Source organism: Eulemur rufifrons, chromosome 7 (assembly GCF_041146395.1).
Source record: "Eulemur rufifrons isolate Redbay chromosome 7, OSU_ERuf_1, whole genome shotgun sequence".
In the NCBI taxonomy this organism is placed as follows: Eukaryota; Metazoa; Chordata; class Mammalia; order Primates; family Lemuridae; genus Eulemur; species Eulemur rufifrons.
The window spans coordinates 158,771,436-158,789,823 of NC_090989.1; the positions used below are offsets into that span (position 1 = coordinate 158,771,436).

Below are 18,388 nucleotides of genomic sequence, written 5' to 3' on the forward strand. Positions count from 1 at the left end.
CAGCCATAACCTGACTTGGCTCAGGTTACGGAGTGGGAGAAAAGGGAGTTTGGAAATGACAGAAGAGAGAGAAGGAAACAGAATCCTTCCTCTGTAGCATTATTTGGAAGCCCTTAACTTGAGGAAATATTTTTTCCATCTAATATATGAACCAGATTTGTACCAGGAAGAAAGAGAATGCAACTGACCTTGTTATAAAAGCAAAGTGAAAGGAACTCCATGAACTGTTGTTGCATTTAACCCTAGGTGTCCAGTACTAAAGGTGACCACTGCCTGAAGTGGTATGTGACACACAGCTACATATAGATTAAAAGAAAAATGTTGTTCAGTGTTGTTAAAAAAACATACAGTGTAAACTTATGTGATGGAGCACAATTAAACGCAATTGATAGAAATGACATCCAATGAATGGAATGAACTTGGAAAGGCAGAACCCGGCCACAGTGTTGTGAACCTGGGGCCAGTTAAAACACCAGATCTCGGTGAGCTGTGTGATGGGTGCTTCGTGGTGCTGCATGTCCCGGGGTATGTGTGTGACCACAGTTGGGTGATGCTTGCCGAGCCTAAGTCCTCTTGGTGGCTGGTTTCCTAGGGTGGTGGTTGGTGGTGAAGGCAGACTGTACCTGCAATGGGGACACCTGGCTTCCTCAGGCATTTGTCACCAAGTGTTCATGGAGGACCTGCCATGTACTTGGCATCCTGCTGGGCCTCGGTAATTGGGCAGAAAGAAAATGGAAGCACAAGGCTTGGCTCCTGGCCATGTGGTTTTCCTGGTCCTCTGGCCTTTAGCATTTTTCTCCCTCATCTCTCGAGCCACCTGATCATCACCTGTAGACTCAGCCCCAGCCCAGGCACAGGGATGAAAAGCAAACATTACAGAGCCAGATTGCCCAGGTACATGTTAAGCCCATGCCCAGTGCGTCACATACAAGGTGCTCCAAAAAAAAAAAAAAAAAAAAAAAAAACCTTTTATTTTGCTAATTTAGAGAATCAACAGATGCACAGTAGAGAGAATGAGGACATTAGAGTAGGTGAAGCAGACCTGGATTGAAACCTGGGCCAGGCAGCTAGGAGGCATGTGAATTTGAACACAGTGCTGAGCCTCAGTGCCCCCATCTGTAAAGTGGGACAGTGGAACCTCACAATGTTGTTGTGATTTCTCAGTTGCACTCTGTTTGTTACAGGCCTAACACAGAGTGTGCTTCAATAATGGTGGCTGCTCTGGTGGGCCACCAGAGGGCGAGGTTACCATGGGGGAGGAAGGGACCAGGGAAGGGGGCTTGTGGGTTGTATGTATCCCCAGAGTAAGCCACCGATTTCAAGTCCAGCCTTGGTTTACCTTAGGCCTGGTGTCAGTAAAGCTGAATCACCATGAGGAGCCCACCCAAACTCTGGAGTCCACATTGGCACCATCTTGCCAGCAAACCTGCAGCCCACCCCAATGTCTGGTGGCCTCTACTGCTTTCTGAGGGGCCCCGGCAGGGGCAGAACAGCATTTAGGACCATTGCCAGGGCCCTGGATTGGTATCTATGATCTGTTTTGATTCTGTGCTCAGGTTTGGGGGCCTCAGGCAGTATATGATAGACACATCCTGAATGGGTGCCACTACCTGAGTGCTGATGGCTTGCTGGGGATGTTGCTGAGTCCCAGGGTGTGGCAAGAAAAGGAAGTCCACTTCTGGGCCAGGAAATCACTGCAGACACTCTCCATGAGCTCACCCTTCTGCCCCTCTCTCTCCTGGTAACTCCTCCAGCCAGTTTCCCCAGCAGACAAGGGTGTGGATGCCTTGGGGAGACAATAATCCACTTCAATAGAAAACGAAGGGTTTAGGAATGGGTGGATTAGAAAGTGGTGCCAGACAGCTGTGCACTGTGGGCATGGGCTCTGGGCCGGGGCACTGTACACACGCATGTGTTCCTGGGCACCTGCCTAGACTCACTCTTGCCCCTATGTTGGGTGGCAGAAATGTTGGGGGTGGGGGTTGCAATTACGTTTTTGTTGTCCCCTTGAGTCTCGAGCTGATGCTGGGCTTCTGCAGAACCAACACAGCCAGAGGGACCTGCTCCACAAGAGGCTCGTTCCCATTCTGCAGACTCTCTGAAGCTGTTCTGGATTTCTAGCCTGTGTGGTCTCCCTTGCCACAATTACAGTTTTCATGTTGTGATCCAGTCTTTATCGTTGCTCCTTGGAGATTCCTGTTGAGCACCTCCTGTGTGTATCAGATATGTGGGAGATATGGAACACAGACTAATGCCCTGTCTCAAGGAATTTCAATCTCGAGTGGAGGCAGACTATAATTAGGTAATTGCACACCTGGAGTCTCAATGCAACCTGGATCTGAGTATGGGGTGGAGCATGGGGCTGCAAAGCACGGATTCTAAGCTAATCCCAGGGGCCAGTCTGGGAAGGCCTCATGGGGTGGGAATGGGGTGATGTCCACACTGAGCTCCTAAAGCAGGCAGGAGAGAGCAGAACGGGGGCAGGGGATCTTCTGAGAGTGGGTTCCCGGTGGAAGGGAGCATGTGCAGAGTCCTGAATGTGACCAGGAGTGGGAGAGTAGGGGGCAGAAGAGAGGAAGAGTCACAGGGGATGAAACTGGAGAGGAAAGTGGCAATTTTGTGTGAATCAAGTACTTTTCACCAGAGTTCGACTAACTTCTTTTCCTAAACTGTAATAGAAGCTAAAACACTAATATTGAAGGTAAATTTTACATTGAATAAGTTCTTATGTTTTGGATGTAGATGGAAAAAAATGAATTATGACCGGTTGGGTCTGGGAATGGTTGGTTTTGCCGTAGCCTACGTCTAATTCATTCAAGGTTGGTGTTTCGCATAACAAGACAGACACTAATGGATTTTCTCCTCTGTCGTTTCAGCACTTCAGAGAGCATCTGGACAAACTTTTTGCCAAAGGAATCGGGATGCTGGATATAGCTCTGAATGAGGCCTTCAACATCCTCAGCGACGTAAGCTCCTTTTGGATGTGCCTTTCTTATCCCCAGGAGAAAAGATGGGATTTAAAAAAATTGTGGACCAGTAATATTGTCAGCCCTGGCTGTGACTGACCAGGACCCATAGCCATGGATGGGAGGGTGAGGCTGATCAGCCGTTTAAGTCATTTGGGGAACCAGGTGCCAGCTGGTGAGGCCAGAGCAGCTCCCTGCCGGGTGGAGTGGACAGTGAAGTGTGGTCATTGGATTCACCCACCATGTTTGTTGGCTGTGGGGCCATGGGGGTCTCTCAGCATTTGGACACCTTATAGTGCACGTTGCTTTCCACTTGAGAAACTCTCAATCTCCTCATAGAGTAAACTGATTTCTCACAGGTGTCTCACCGAATCCCCGTCTGGGGGACCTTCAGAGGAGAAGAGCTTCTCTATGCAATGTATTTAGGGAGTGTGACATGCTATTCCTATCCTAACCTTCCTCTGGCCCCTTGGAGGGTTACAACATGCAGTATAATATTCAACGCTCCAATAAGTACTGTAGGAAAAAATCCTGCTTAACCTGGTGTTTCTTACACTTCTTTGAACAAAGGATCTCCTTTTCAAGTAGCACCTGTTAACGTGCTGTGAAACGTGTTGGGGAATCCTGGGCTGGTGACTTTGACCCTTGAATCGCATGTGTTAAGCTAGAATAACATGCCAGTATCATTTTCTTGTTACTCTGGGAGGGGTAGTGGGAAAAATAGTGACGTTGACCCAGGTCCTTTAGCATTTATTTAACTATGTGCTGCACGCTTGTCTATGTTGGACACTGGGAATACAGCAGTGAGCAGAGGAGACAGCCTTTGCCTTAATGGTTCATGTTCTAGTGCAAAGGTCAACAAACTATGGCCTGTGAGCCAAGTCCAGCCTTATTCAGTGTTTTGTTGGATCACAGCCATGCCCACCATTCATGTATTGTCCCTGGCTGCTTTTGCATTACATTTGGCATTCCACTACAGTGACAGAGTTGAGTAGTTGTGACAGAGAGACCACATTGTAAAGCCTAAGATATTTACTCTGTAGCTCTTACAGCAAATGTTTGGGTACCTCAGTTCTAGTGGGAAGAGACAGTTGAGTTGGGTAGTGCTTTGAAGAACAGCAGCACTATTGTTCCAGCATGGTCAGAGTGCTGGGAGGAGGGAGAGATGCTACTTTATACAGTGAGGTCAGGGAAGTTCTAACGGATGTAGTGACATTGGTGTAGAGAAGGGAGTGAGAGACCAGCCATGTGGGCATCCTGAGGAAGGAGCTTCCAGCAAGAGGAACAGCAAGTGCACAGGCCCTGAGCTGGGATGTTTAGCATGTGTACCATACAGCAAGGAGACCAGTGTGAGGACAGCAAGGGGGGCAAGAGAGAGTGCTAGAGAATGAGATCATGGAAGTAGCAGGAGCCCAATCATGTAGAGACTTGGAGACGCTAGTGAGGACTTTGACTCTTTCTGTGTGGAGTGGAAAGCCACTGGAGAGTGTGAGCAAATATCTTGGGTTTCATCAGCATTTTGCTGGCTGCTGTATTTAGAAGCAACTCTAGGAGAGCAAGGATAATAGCAGGGAGGCCATTCAATTATCTGGGTAGAACATAATGGTGGCTTGACCCAGGGAGATAGCAGCTAAGATGTTAAGAAGAAGAAGAATAGAAACCACTCAAGGTAGTTCAAATAGTAGGAGTTTAATTCAGGGAATTGATTGCACAGGGGATGGAAAAGCTGAGAAACCAAACAAGGAATGAAGCAATCCACAGAGAACAGGGGCCGTCTCCTCTCTAGAGCAAGGGGTATAGTAGGCGAGAGGGTTGACAACAGAACCTAGTCACCGGGGCCATCCAGATGGGACTAGAACCATGGAGAATGCTGCCTAGCAAGAGCTGGGACCTTGGAGGGGAGGACCTGTCCTCTGGAAGCAGTCATGGCCAGAAAAATGCCCATTCCCTGGAGCAGAGAGAAATAACTTAGACTTAGACACACCTTGTCTTCTTCCTTGCTCCCTCTCTCCTTTGGATGAACCTTGTCAAAACTGTAGGGGAGCCTGAGTCTTTGGTTGGCAGGAAAAAGGCATGGGATGGTTTGAGAACAAGCAGGCAATAAATGGAGCAAAATCCATGTTAGGTGTCCAGCAGGAGCTGGAAGACCAGCTCGAGGCCCCTGAGGCCTTGCTGCTGTTAGTCCCAGGCAGCTCTGCAGGGCAGGCTGTCATTATGCAGGTGAGTGAATGGAGGCTCAGGCAGGTGAGTCATGTGCTCAACATTGCACAGCTTGTATGTGGTGGTGAGTTACATCCAACTCCAAAACTTGAGTTTTTACTACCTCTCAAGCGAAGGGTCAGCCCTGATTTCTAGACTCTTCTTTACCAATAATACCTATTGGCATAAAGAAGGGTATTTAGGTCTAGGTCCTGAGCTGGTGTCATGACTTTGAAGGAGAAGAGGAAAATAAGAAAAATAAGCCAAGTCAGTTTCCTCAATACAACCCCAAAGCCATTCCTTCTCATCTCACTCCCAAGAGGCTGTGAGTTACAGGTAATTAACATTTAGGTAAGAGTCCGTGTTTTGGACACATCTGTTACCAGCACATTAATAGTTTAGAAGCAGAGCTGGCCAGGGCAGAGGGCCAGGCTGCCCTGTAAATTCTGGTGTGAACCCTGGGAAGCTGCCCTCGCAGGGCTGGAGCTCTACATCGCAGCAGGCTGTTTCCAGGTGGTGATACGGAAAAGGCTTGTCATAATTTGTAAATCGGCTTTCTTTTATCTCAGAAGCCTAGTGGCTGCAGCACGGGGAGGCTTCTCTGAGCTGAGGAGTCCCTTGTTTGGAAGTTCACCCTACATTGAATTTCTGTTTCCCTAATCTCTGGCCTAGGTGGTGAGGAGTGAGAGTTGGGAGATTGCTGCTGTGTGGTTAAGTCCATGGCCTCTCAACTCTGTCAGAGCTTGCTCTGTGGCCTTGAGAAAATGATTCTCAGTCTCACCCTTATTTTTCTTATCTGTAAAAACTAAGATGGGAATAGGCCCAGCACTGGCCACATAAATTGCACAGATAAAAGGCCCAATGCAAAATGAAAATGCAGGATCCCTTGTTCAGAGTTGTTAAGAGTTTTAAGGGAGTGACAGCAGAGTATTGAACCAAGTGTGGAGCCTTTCTCAGTGTGGGCCAGTGCAGCTGTGCACGTCACAGACCCATGAGGCAGTACTGGTAGACCCTTCCTCATGGGTCTGAGAGCGCAGCCAGATGAGGCGGTGCCTGGCCCCTTCCAGCAGTGTGGAGCTGGGTGAGAAGTGCCATCTCCTTGACCACTGTGACACCAGGTCTCTAGACACACTCCTGCTCCAATGCTTTGGTCCTACTCCCTGCCCAAGACCTCAGGAGTGTCCGCTTCCTTTCATCTTCCCCTCTCTTCTGTTCCTTGCCCTGGAACCTTTTTTCTGTCCATCCCTTCCATGTGTCACTTTTGCTCTCAGACATTCCTAAGCCAGCATTCCCCGTAGACTTCCCAGTTGGATACTGGTCTGCCGAGATATTCCAACATAGGGGTCGTGGTCAGGGCAGGGAGATGCCATCCTCCTCTTGGAGACTCACAGTAAACTTGCACATATTAAAAGCCTTGAGAAGTTCTACGGTGAGTGGACCTTTTAAAATGTGTTTATATTAGTACTCAAGTTTAGTGACCCAGGAACATTTTATATCATATCATGAGCTCAGTATTAGCATCTTGTATAGAAGTCATGGTCAATGACCACATTTTTGGGCAGAATATCACTGTATACTCCAAGTGAGTATATTCACACTCCCACAGGGACCACTAAGACCCAGAGAAATCACCAACACATGGTGTATTGTTTTTTCCTGAATCTTTATGAGGGAAATATTTTTGAATAAGGAAACCCTCCATATACCTCCCTGCTCTGTCTTCTTCTGTAAAAACCCCTCTGGAGTCTGGCCAATCAGAAAACCAGATGGGCTTAACATAAATCTTGGAAAGCAAGAAACCGAAGCGTCAATACATGTTACAAAATGCCCCTGCTTGAGATTGGTTGGCAGTTGGCACTATATTTGAATGCACTTTTGTGCCATCCTGTCTCTTGCCACTGGGTTTTTCAATAGCCAAACTCTGACAGACTCAGAGATGATTAATCTCCCATGAAAATGAAGTTTTCTCTATTTTCTACTTCATCACTGTGACCTTTAAGTGATATAATTCTCTTCCTGTGTATTATACCTGCCTCTGCAAGCCAATATGAAATAAAAAGCTATTTTACACACTTGGACACACACGTGCAGACACACACACACAATTGAAATTGTGATTGTGGCTTGGAACGGTTCAGAGGTTACTGTAATTAAATGGAGTTAATTCTGTCTTACAATTACCTGCATTTCAGTTTCAGTGTTTGCTCAGATGACTTAAAGGCTTGCAGTTGTTGATACAAATGGCTTTGAAAGGAGCATTCACATAAACTTCTAAGCCCCTTCTAGCTATTGATCTCCGCTGCATTCATTAGATTCCGTAAGAACACAGAGCCAGTTTGCTACAGTAGTTAGCATCTACCTTGTCATGTGACAAGTGCAATTATCTTTTTTGGCGATGAATGTGATCTTTGCAGTGATTACCTTTTAAAAATTTTTCTTAGCCAATTAAATAAAATTCGGTGACATTTCAAAGACTGTTAATCACAACCAAATGCTCTAAATGTCAGGATGCATTGAAATTTTCGCTGCTAACTGATGAATCACTGAGCTAATTGTAGTTCATCATCAGGCCCTTGTCATTGTTATTATTATGGAAAACGCTTTCATCACTCTTGCTATTCAATAAAAAAAAAGTTTTAGACAAATATGAAGAGAAGAGATATTACTCATCAAAGCATTTGAATTTAATTGCATTCTTCAAAATTCTCCAGCTACAGATTGCAGCAGAGAATACCAGGGGCCCAGCCAGAGAGGAGAGTAATGCTTTTAAATAAACAGCTCCTAGCAGCCCTTTCTGCCTTTTCTTATACTATTCAGATACCTTCATTTCCCCCCATTTCTTTCCTTTTGTTTGGGAAAGTTTTTCCAAGATGTTTCCAAATGAATTGCATGAACAATAGCCTTAAGGTATTCTCCTTTCCTTCCCTCCTGAAGCACTTATGACCTGAAGTGTAGATCACTTTTATTCAGTGGATTGTTGTTGGATTTATGCAGTGGTGTGAAGGCCATGTTCAATGCAGCCTCCCCAGAACATCTCCAGAACAACCTGTTGATAAGACCAGGCTTACAAGGCTATTTTTTTCTTATGGTTGTAGGGAAGAAAATGCATTTCCATGACAGAGTTTCAGTAGCTTCTCAAAGTGGGAAGGACAAAGTTGGGATATTTATTGAGACTTTGAAGGCTGATTGAAGGTGGGTCTTTCCATGTGAAAGGAGGGAGGAGGCTTTGTTAGCATAGGGTAAAAATCCTAATATTACAGTTGAAGGTCAGCGGATACAGCAAGAGGAAGATTTGGAGGTCAGGGGTTCAAAGAGTCTTAGGGTGTCAATTGTCCTCTAATGCTTTCTACCTAAGAGTTGATGGATCTTTCAGGAAGTTCCTGGAACAAGCAACAAAGTTCTTTGCAAGTTTTATCTTCCTGGGCAAGTGTTTTCTGGAATAGTGAGTTACGTTAATAAAGACAGTAGAACAATAGTCACATGGAAAGCTTTGTGGTGTGATGGTTTTTGTTTTCAGGAGTTTCTACCTACTAACGTTGTAGTATCATGGGCCGTGTCTGCTCATTAGCTCCAGTGCACATGTAGTCTGAGTGGCAGGAGTCCTGCCAGGGCCAGGACTAATGTGAGGCAAGTGCCTGGGACTCAGAATTTAAGGCTGTTCACACTCATAGTCACAGCCCTGTGACCGAGGCACTCTGGAGGGGATAGAGGATGAAGAAACAGGAGAAGGAAATGAACACTTGTGGAGCTCTACCATGTATTGCCATCAGTTCAAGGACCTTCCTATTATTGCTGGAAGGCCATAAGGTATGCAGAATCTGAGAGTAGATTCTAGAGCCAGACTGCCTGGATTCAAATCCCAGGTATGTCAGATAGTAGCTGTGTGACCTGGGGCAAGATAGCTAATTTCTCTGTGCCTCGGTTTACCCACCTGTATAATGGGAATATCAATAGTACCTACCTCAGCGGCAAGTAAGGATTAAGTAGGTTTATACATGGAGCCCAGCATACAATGAGCATTTAACCTGTGTTATACCAGCCATGTAAGGATATTATTCCCATTTAATAAATAAAGAAATGTTTGCCTAGGAAAGAGAAATTATCCCAGGCACACAGCTGTGGTGCTGGGATGGGACTGAATGCTTTCCACTATACCATGGTACTCCATGCGTGTTTTGAGTTGCCTGTGCTCTGTCCCAAGATGGCCAAAAGGCAATCCTGTCTATCCATCCACACATCCATTAATCTATCCATCCATCTACATATCTGTACATCCATCCATCCATCCATCCATCCAGATATTTATAGTCTTCTCTCAAGTCAATGCAACTTTGAATTCCACATTTGACTTCTAAGTGCGTGGAGACTGGGCATAAACAGCTTCATCTTGAATGCTTTATTAGCTCTCTGGTTCTCCAGTAGCCAGCCTGCAAAGCCAGGGGCAGCCTCCATCCCTCCCCAGCGTCAGGTCAATAGACTAAATGTGCCAAGCACACTCCCACTCGGTGCCTTTGCACTTACTGTTTGCCATTTCTGGAATGCCCTTCCCCAGATACTCACCTCCTTCAGGTATTATTTTGCCTTCTCAGTGAGGTGTTCCCTGACTGCTTCTTCTAAAACTGCCCTCCTCCACAGACACATTTTCTATCCTCCTTCTTTGCTTTCTTTGTTTTCTCTCCTTAGCATCATTATCAAACATGCAGCATAGTTTTCTTATTTACTTATTTTGGCATGTCTTCCCAAAGAGAATACAAAGCTACAATGAGGGAAAAAATTTTTGTGTGTTTCATCTGCAGTGCTGTGTGTTTACTTAGCAAATAATTTTAAAATAAATGAATAAACTTTGCAGATTATAATGGAGGGAGATTTAACTACTGAAGGTTAAAGACTTTGTGTGTTTCCCATGCCTCAGCATTGCCATGTAATTGTAGGGGTTTTAAAGGACATGGTGTTGCTTTGAATTGTATCATTAATAGCATTCATTAAAGGAATTTTTCACCCCTAATTCAAGAGAAGGACACACTGCTCTGGCAACCATACTTGGTCATTCTCACTGCCACTCACAAAGGCGGGGAACTTTTAAAAATCTTGTATAAAAGTGAAAGTTGAAGAAGTTTAGGCTTTTGTATACCAGTGAGCACAATCTTAGAAATTCAACTTGCCATACATACTAACATATAAACTAATGCATAATGTTACATGCTAACAATGTATATTTAAAGCAAACCCTTAAAAAAGAGTTCTTGGGCTTCTAACCTGAATTGTCATGTTCCTGACTTTATTCTCTGTATGTCTAAAACCTCCTTGATTTTATTATGTGGTACATTCTATACTTGTCATACCCACTCAAATAATCCTCATTTAGATTTTGAAAGAGATGTTGCCTCTCAGCATTTCATTCCATGCAATATGTCCCTAAAAGATTATTGTTCTAACTCCCTTGGACAGTCCATGCTTGAAGGTAAGAGAGGTTATGCATCCTAGAATCTTACTTTTCCCCCCATGTGTGGTCTGGTTTTAGATCCAATTTGTCACAGCAAACATGGTGACCAGTGCAGAAAGGTGCAGGTTCTGTTTTCATGGTGCACAATGAGCTCTCATTTTGAGAGGCTTTCTGAGTCCCAGACCTCATGCCTCTGAAGTCTCACAGATACACAGAACTCTCAATGTGTGTTTTATTTTGAACTTATTTCTTTCCACAGTTCAACCACACAGGACAAGGAAGTATCTGCAGCCAGGCCATCATGCTCATAACCGATGGGGCGGTGGACACCTACGATACGATCTTTGCAAAATACAACTGGCCAGATCGAAAGGTAAGTGGATGCTGATGCCATCGGTGTGTGGAGTCCACCGAGACTCTTTATTATAATCTCCAGAGTCTCCATGGGTAAGTGCCCCGTGTAGACGTAATCTCATAATGACCTATGGTTTCCCAGCGTTGTGTTTTTTGGTTGACCAAAACTGAAGAGTTGGCTTTCCTTGTTTTCAAAATGAAAGTTTTTTGGAGGAGAGAAGAAATGTGGAAAAACAGTGAAAAGATTCATTGTGAAGTGTGCTTTATCCATATTGGGCAGTGCTTTTCTTTGTTTTTATTTTCCTTGGAGCCAGACCTGCTGGGTGGGCCCAGCATCTATCCAGTGGTGAGATCAGCCGTGGTGGCCCTGCAGCCACTTCCTTTATGTATCGTGTTTCTAAAAGTCCTCCCTGCACCCCTACGACCACCCAGATCCTTCTCTCCACCCCCCAGTGCTGTCCCCGTCCTTGTCAAAGCTTGTCTGTTCTTTGTTCTAATCCTGCCTTTGTTTTCCAAGTTGACATTTATTAATCTGATGAACCCATCTATTAGGTTATCAGTGACTGATATCAGTATTTTTGGTGCCTTTTGACTGCCTGAAACCAGAGGTTCTTCAAGCTCTTAGCCAGTCTGGGTTCCCTGAAGAGATTTTTTAAATTATGGACACCTGGACCCTACCCCATACCTACAGAACTAAAATCTCTGGGGATGTGGCCCAGTAATCCATATTTTTAGCAAGTTCCTCAGTGGGTGCCAGTAGATTGGCAATTGGTGGCCACCGTCTCATCTAAGTGGTGGAATTTTAGCAGGGAAAAGAGGTCAGAGTGGCTGCTATTCTGAGGATATCACAAAGGTCTTTTCCTAGTCCATGTGCCGATTGCGTCATCCTGACTGTCTCTATGGGTCCATGAGACAGACCAGGCCAAGTCCATCCTGCTTTGTCTGTTTTGCATATATAATTTCTGGGAATTAAACTAGCCATATACACTTGGCAAAAAGAAACAAAAGATAAATGATAACTTGATCCTCCACTGTATCCAAGGAGCACATACTCTTGATGGAACATGAGATGGGAGATTCATTCCACATTCCCTTAGTCATCCTTGGTCCACACATGTCTCTTGTAACACCTGCATCTCACCTGACCACGTGTGAGTCTGGTGTTCGGATGCCAGCTCCTTCCCCTGGTGCCTAACCTTGAAGGCAGCCATCGCCTCTGAAGCTGGAGGAAGAGCTGGCTGGGCTGACTGAGCATGTGGGACTCTGATGTGGCACCTGCCCAAAGGCCATCCAGGAATAAATTTGACCCCCCATAGGCACTGAGTTTAGAACCCAGCCCTTGACTAAGATGGAGGTTCACTCAGACAGCGATTTTAGATGCCAACAGTATTTTGGGTGGTGACTTCCAGGGACAGTTAGAGGCAAGAGTTAGTTCCTGTAAACACATGTGATGTGAAGGGAGAAGCATGCTGGACACGGATCATCTGTGCAGCACACAGCACAGTGCTGGGCAGTCCTAATTCACACAGCCACTGGATGGCCGAGTGACTGCGGGGACAAGTGGGAGGCCCCAGCAACACTGAACAGGGGTAGGACCTTGGACATTTTGCAGCCAAATAAAATGTTCACAGGTGCCATGATAACTCACAACATGGTGAAAGATAATTTGCATTATTTAGGACCATTTAGAAAAAAGAAGAAAGAAAAGTGGCCTTTTAATAAGCAGCTCCATGAATACCAAATGTTTTATCATGTGAGTCTAATGTGTTATCTCAAATGAATTTTCCCCACTTGGTGATACTCGATGGATAGCATTTGACCAAGAATATTGGTATTTGAACATTCTGTTCTTACTTGTGGGTAGAGGCATAGGATAAGGGCTGCAAAGTCCTAATGCTACAGACAAAACACAGATCTCTGTGTATCTTTCCAGATGAACAATATTGATCTTAGGCCAGGTACATTCTTGGATTAATTGAAACCAGGGTGCTGGAAATAACATTACATGAAGCAGTTTCATCTACTATAAAGTATTATCAAGCAGAAGCAGATTCTTTTTCTGTAGCAAGAAGGTCTTTTTTTATGATTAGAAATTAATAGCAGGCTCCCTTCCCTCCTGCCCCATTCTAGTTATTAATATATATATATAGTAACACATTTTCTCCTTTGTAAACTTCCCTGTGAGGGTGCAGGTAATAAAACCCCAATATGTACAATTGCACAAAACCCCAACATGATTAGCGCTGTGTTGAAGTGAAATGATGTGCACTAAGAAGCCATCTTTCTCCGTTATTTTGAACATTAGCTATCTAGTAGAGGGTTATGTCATGCTATAGTTGACAATCTTCAAGATTGTGAAAACAGGAAATGAGCTCAGCAGAGAGAAAAATTACGTTAAGACTGGAACATGATTCCCATAAAACAGTGGTTCTCAAACTGGAGCAAGCTTCGGAATCCCCTGGAGAGCTTGTTCCGTCACGTTGCCGGGCCCCACCTCCATCAGGACACCTGGGTGGCGTGTGAGAGTTGCCATTTCTGACAAGTTCCTGGGTGACGTTGGGGCTGCTGCTGGGGGAACCACACTTGGGGACCTACTGCCACAGAAATGGCCCAAGGCCTGGGGTTCGGTTCCTGCATGGGCTTTGCCGCATCGCTTCCCTCTGCTTCCCTTTACACGGACCTGTCCCTCAGTCGAATTCCGTGCACAGGTGTGTGTTTCTTGGCGCAGTACCTGTTTTTAGAACTGTCAATTACTGATCGACATTTTAAAATCTGGAGATCTTATATGAAATTCCAAAGTTTTAGTTTCTCTCATAATGGGGCACACCTGGTACTTTGGGGCCGACATTGCCATCTGGCAGCAGATGGCTGGAGCTGAGAAATGCTGCCCCCCAGGCAGCAAACTCATGCTGCGTCCGACTGTGACTCTCATCACCACTATGTCATTTCCTCTCATATGCCTACCTGCCCACAGGTGTGGAGGCCCTGAGCACAGCTCCAGATTGCACAGGCCCTGGCCGTTTCCCAGGCACGGCCTATGTTATATTTCCTGGCCTCCTGAGATTGGTTCTTTTCTCTTAGGTCTGCCCTCAGCTTTCCCTCTTCTCTCCCAGCCAGAGGCCATCTTGCCCTTGCCTGAACTTGAAACGCCAAAATCCCTGGGAATTGTCTTAAGGGAAATACAGCTTCATGTCCAATAGCATAATTGCTTCTGGGTCTGTCTTTTATTTTCATTCTTTGGTAAGTCCATGAAGACAGGTTCTGTACTTCTGAACAGTCTCACCACCTTGCCCTGCATCCCAGAGAAGCCTAGAAGGCTGGTGTAGAGAGCTGGGGCCCCATCCTGAACCCTACACCCTGTGTCGGTGTCCTGGGTTATCTCTTCACCTTGAGTGTGACTTGCTTCTAACTGATACAATCTTGTGAAGGTGAAGGGATTCTGTCTCAAGTCAGTTGATGTTTGAGCAAATCAAAAGGGATATTATCCTGGTTGGGCCTTATTTAATTGAAAACCCATAAAAAGGGGTTACTGGACCCTCCCTGAAGGCAGAGAGACTCTCCTCGCTGGTGTGACAAAGTAAGCAGCTGTTTGGAGAAGCCCAGTGGCACGGAACTGCAGGCCGCATCTAGGACCCAAGGGTGGTCTCCAGTGGAAAGCCAGAAAAAAGCTGGGCCCTCAGTCTTACAGCCATGAGTGAATGAGTTCTGCCAAGAATCTAAGTGAGCTTGGTGGCAGATTCTCCCCCACTCAAGCCTCCAGATGAAAACACAGTCCACTCAGCACCTGATTGTAGCCTTGTAAGACTATGAGCAGAGGACCCAGCTCAGCTGTGCCCAACTCCTGACCTGTAGAAACCATGAGATAATAAATGTGCTGTATTGAGCCACGATATTTGTAATAATTTGCTATGCAGCAATAGGAAGCTAATATAAGAAGCAAGGAGAAGGGAGAAAGGGAAGAGAATCATTAATCATAGCAATGCTATTAAATAGCCCCAAATCTAGTGACTTAAAATAATGACAATTTATTATTTCTTGTGAATCTGTGGGTTCACTAGGTGGTGGTCCTGCTCCACGTGGTGTCGCATGGGGTCAGCTGGAAGCATGGCCGTCTGTCTTGCTTCTCCTCCCCACGGTTCTCTCTCCACAGGGCATCTCACCCTCCACTGTGTGTCCACTCTGCTCAGGACAGTAGCGCAGACTTTCTTACAGCTTGGCAGCTGGGTCCCAAGAAAGGGAAGGCAGAAGGAAGTGGGGGAACAGGCCAGCAGAGCACTTATGGGTGTCATTTATACAAGCGATCTACCGCCTAACCAGGGCCCGCTCGAGGCAACTGCTTAATAAAACATTTTAGAGTAAGTTGGAGGAAAGAATGCATCATTGGTGATTTAACTATGAGTCTTTGAAGGCAGCACCATGATTGCCTATGCAATATGTCCCTTGCCAGTATTTTATTTCTAAGAGCAGAAATGAGGACCTATTTATTCATTTATTACATGCCATTTACTTTTGCCTAATATCTGTTGGTTAGTGATTTAACTGCAGCTTTTACACACTTGGAATAAAATATGAACTCCTCAATAACAAAGGGACTCGTTCCAGGATCTGCTCAAGAAATAAAGCTGCATACGTTCAAATTAGAAAAGTGGCTGTGCCCACCATCTATGTAGCTGCTCTTCCAAGTGAACTAAAAAAAAAAAAGCCATGGAGTTATTTATCCTAACTTCCCCCAATACACAAGATGGAGAAGTGATAGCTGGATGTAGAGAGGAAAATGATCAGTTAAGTGATTTAAAGAGGGGCTGACATGGGCCACATCTGGCCCGTTGCCTGCTTTTGCAGCCTGTGAGTATGAATGATTTTTACATTTTTAAATGGTCAAGAAAAAGAAGAATATTTTGTGACATGAGAAAATTATATAAAATTCTGATTTCAGGGTCCTTGAAGTATTATTTTAACACAGTCACACCCATTCATTGACATATTGTCTATGGCTGAGGGCAGAGTTGAGTATTGTGGCAGAAAACGTCTGGCCTGAAAGGCCTGAAAGACGTATCACTACTACCTGGCTCTTTAAGGACATGTTCACCAAGCCCTGACCTAAAGGAATCTTTGAAGAGATTTAGACCAACCAGTGTATTGCCAAGAGTCGTTGAGATACCCTCGGAATTGTATGCATTGGCTGAATTCAACAGAAAGTGGTAGTGGTGTTTTCTCTCTGCCTTTCCTTTGCTTTTTTCTACTTGAATAAACTATATTAGCTACGTAATAAATGGTGGAGGATGTGGGAGACTTGATGGCAAATACTTCTCTTCCCAAAAGGTCGAGTGGCCCTTTCTGCTTTGCTATAATGAGCAGGTCTCTTCTTTCCCCCTCTCCTTGCTTTTACGGGACTACTGTCATCAGGGCTGGGACACCGTACACGGTGATGGAGTTGCTCAGAAGTGGGCTGCAAGGCTGAAACCCAGGGCCTGGAATGCAGGGTCTTCATAAATGCTACACTTGCCTGTCCCTTGAACCCTGTTTTGGTGGTGACATGGGCACAGGGCAGAATTTCACAGCTTTCAGGTGACCAGAGTAGCAGAGGGAACACCCTGAAGTGCGTCCCTCTTTGCCGAGACTCAGGAAACGGAAGTCTCCCTGTCTCAGTCTGCTTGGGCCGCTATAACAAAATACCAAAGACTGGGTGGCTTATAAACAACAGAAATGTAGTGCTCACAGTCCCAGAGGCTGGAAGTCCAAGGTCAGGGTGCCAGCGTGGTTGGGTTCTGGTGAGGGCCCTCTTCCACGTTGCAGACTGCTGACTTCTCATCGCATCCTCACGTGGCACTGAGCGGAGTGGGGAAGCAAGCCCTCTCGTGACTCCTATACGGGCACTAACCCCATTCATGAGGGCTCTACCCTTATGACCTCATCTAATCCTAGTCACCCCCCAATGGTCCCAACTCCTGATGTCATCACATTGCAGGCCACGATTTCAACATATGAATTTTGAAGGAATATAAACAGTCCATAACTCTCCCTGTTATTGTAGGGACAGAATCGACCCACCCATGGGTTAATAACCCTATTTTGCATTGTGTTATACCTTGAGGGTGGGATTTGGCCTGCAACTGTCAACAGACAATGTCTTAGTTTGTTTCTACTGCAGTAAAATAGTGACACAGGCCTGGGTCTATAGGTGGGTAATGACCCATCCACTCCTGTTAGATGTCACTGCCTGTCCTGTCCTTCCCATGGCTCTGTGATGAGCCACGGAGGCATGCTAGAATGCTCTGTTTACTTCCTCTCCACTCCCCCGTGAGTTTCCCTCAACAAGATAATATTTTAAACCGATTTCTTATACCGAAATTTATAAAACAAAACTAATGATAGCTGATTCTTATTGAATGCTGAGCATCAGGTACTGCTCTAAATGCTTCAGATGTATTTAATTCTTGCAGAAACCTCCTGAGACATGTACTGTTGCTATCTCTTTTTCACCAACGAGGAATTTGAGGCACCAAGAGGCTACAAAACTGATTCAGGGTTCCCTAACCAGCGTCTGATGGAGCTGAAGTGACCCCCCAGCAGCTGAATGCTGAGTCTGTTCCCTTAACCAGGGTGCAGACATCTCAAGGGTAAAGCAAAATAAAATGACCACAGGCCAGAGGAAGAGCTGTGCATACTACTCAGGACAGTAAGTGCAGGAGGGTCTGCAGAGCGTAGGGGACTCAGCGATCTCAGGCCCGTCAGTGCTGCAGGCAGACAGAAAGAGAGCGAATTGTGTGGGCTCAGGATGAGGTTGTCTGGGTGTGATTAAATGATTTTCCTCTTGTAAAAGGACAGGAGAACTTCAAAGGTAGATGCTATTTCAGTGATGTGTGCTGTGTGCTTTATTATCTGTTATCTTGAGAACAAAAGCAAGGATGGTTGTTTTTTGAGGCCATTTGAGAGACTCAGGGCCCTTGGAGGATCCTTGATGGATCCTTGGTGGCCTGGTGGGGACTGCAAGGAGGGGACAGAAGCAGCCCTTGGTTTGGGGTTAAAGCGGAGCCCTTGGTCACAGAATGGCTCGAGGGACCTGGCTTTGGAGCGCTGTGGAACCCTGTAGGAAATCACTGTTCTTTGAACTGGTGTCACATACATTTCCGAGAAGGGACTGTCTGGGGGCTTCGCCCCAGGCCTCCCTCCCTTGTCATAACTTGGAAGATAAAGCCCCAGTCAGCCTTGTCCCGGTGGCCTCTGGGTGCTGGAAGGCTCAGCTCTGCCTTGGCTCCTCTGAGGTGGTTTTATAAAAGTCAGGAATCCCCTCCCTCATCCTCCCATGGGGCGTGTGCCATTCTGGGGAGCAGAGTTTCTGAGCTGGGTCGGGGCTTATCGTTTTAAGAACCCAGCCCTTCAATCATCTTAAGCAATTTGAAAGGGACTTTTTTGTTCTTTTTCC

The 18,388-nt window shown here is 45.7% G+C and overlaps 1 protein-coding gene across 1 annotated transcript in view; it reads left to right on the forward strand.

Moving 5' to 3' along the window:
• The window catches only part of CACNA2D3 (calcium voltage-gated channel auxiliary subunit alpha2delta 3), an 850,367-nt gene that overhangs the window by 453,796 nt on the left and 378,183 nt on the right, over positions 1-18,388 (forward strand). The window contains exons 10-11 of the mRNA XM_069473712.1: positions 2,877-2,966; positions 10,868-10,981. Of these exons, the coding sequence (XP_069329813.1) occupies positions 2,877-2,966; positions 10,868-10,981 (204 nt within the window). The remainder of the gene's footprint in view (positions 1-2,876; positions 2,967-10,867; positions 10,982-18,388) is intronic.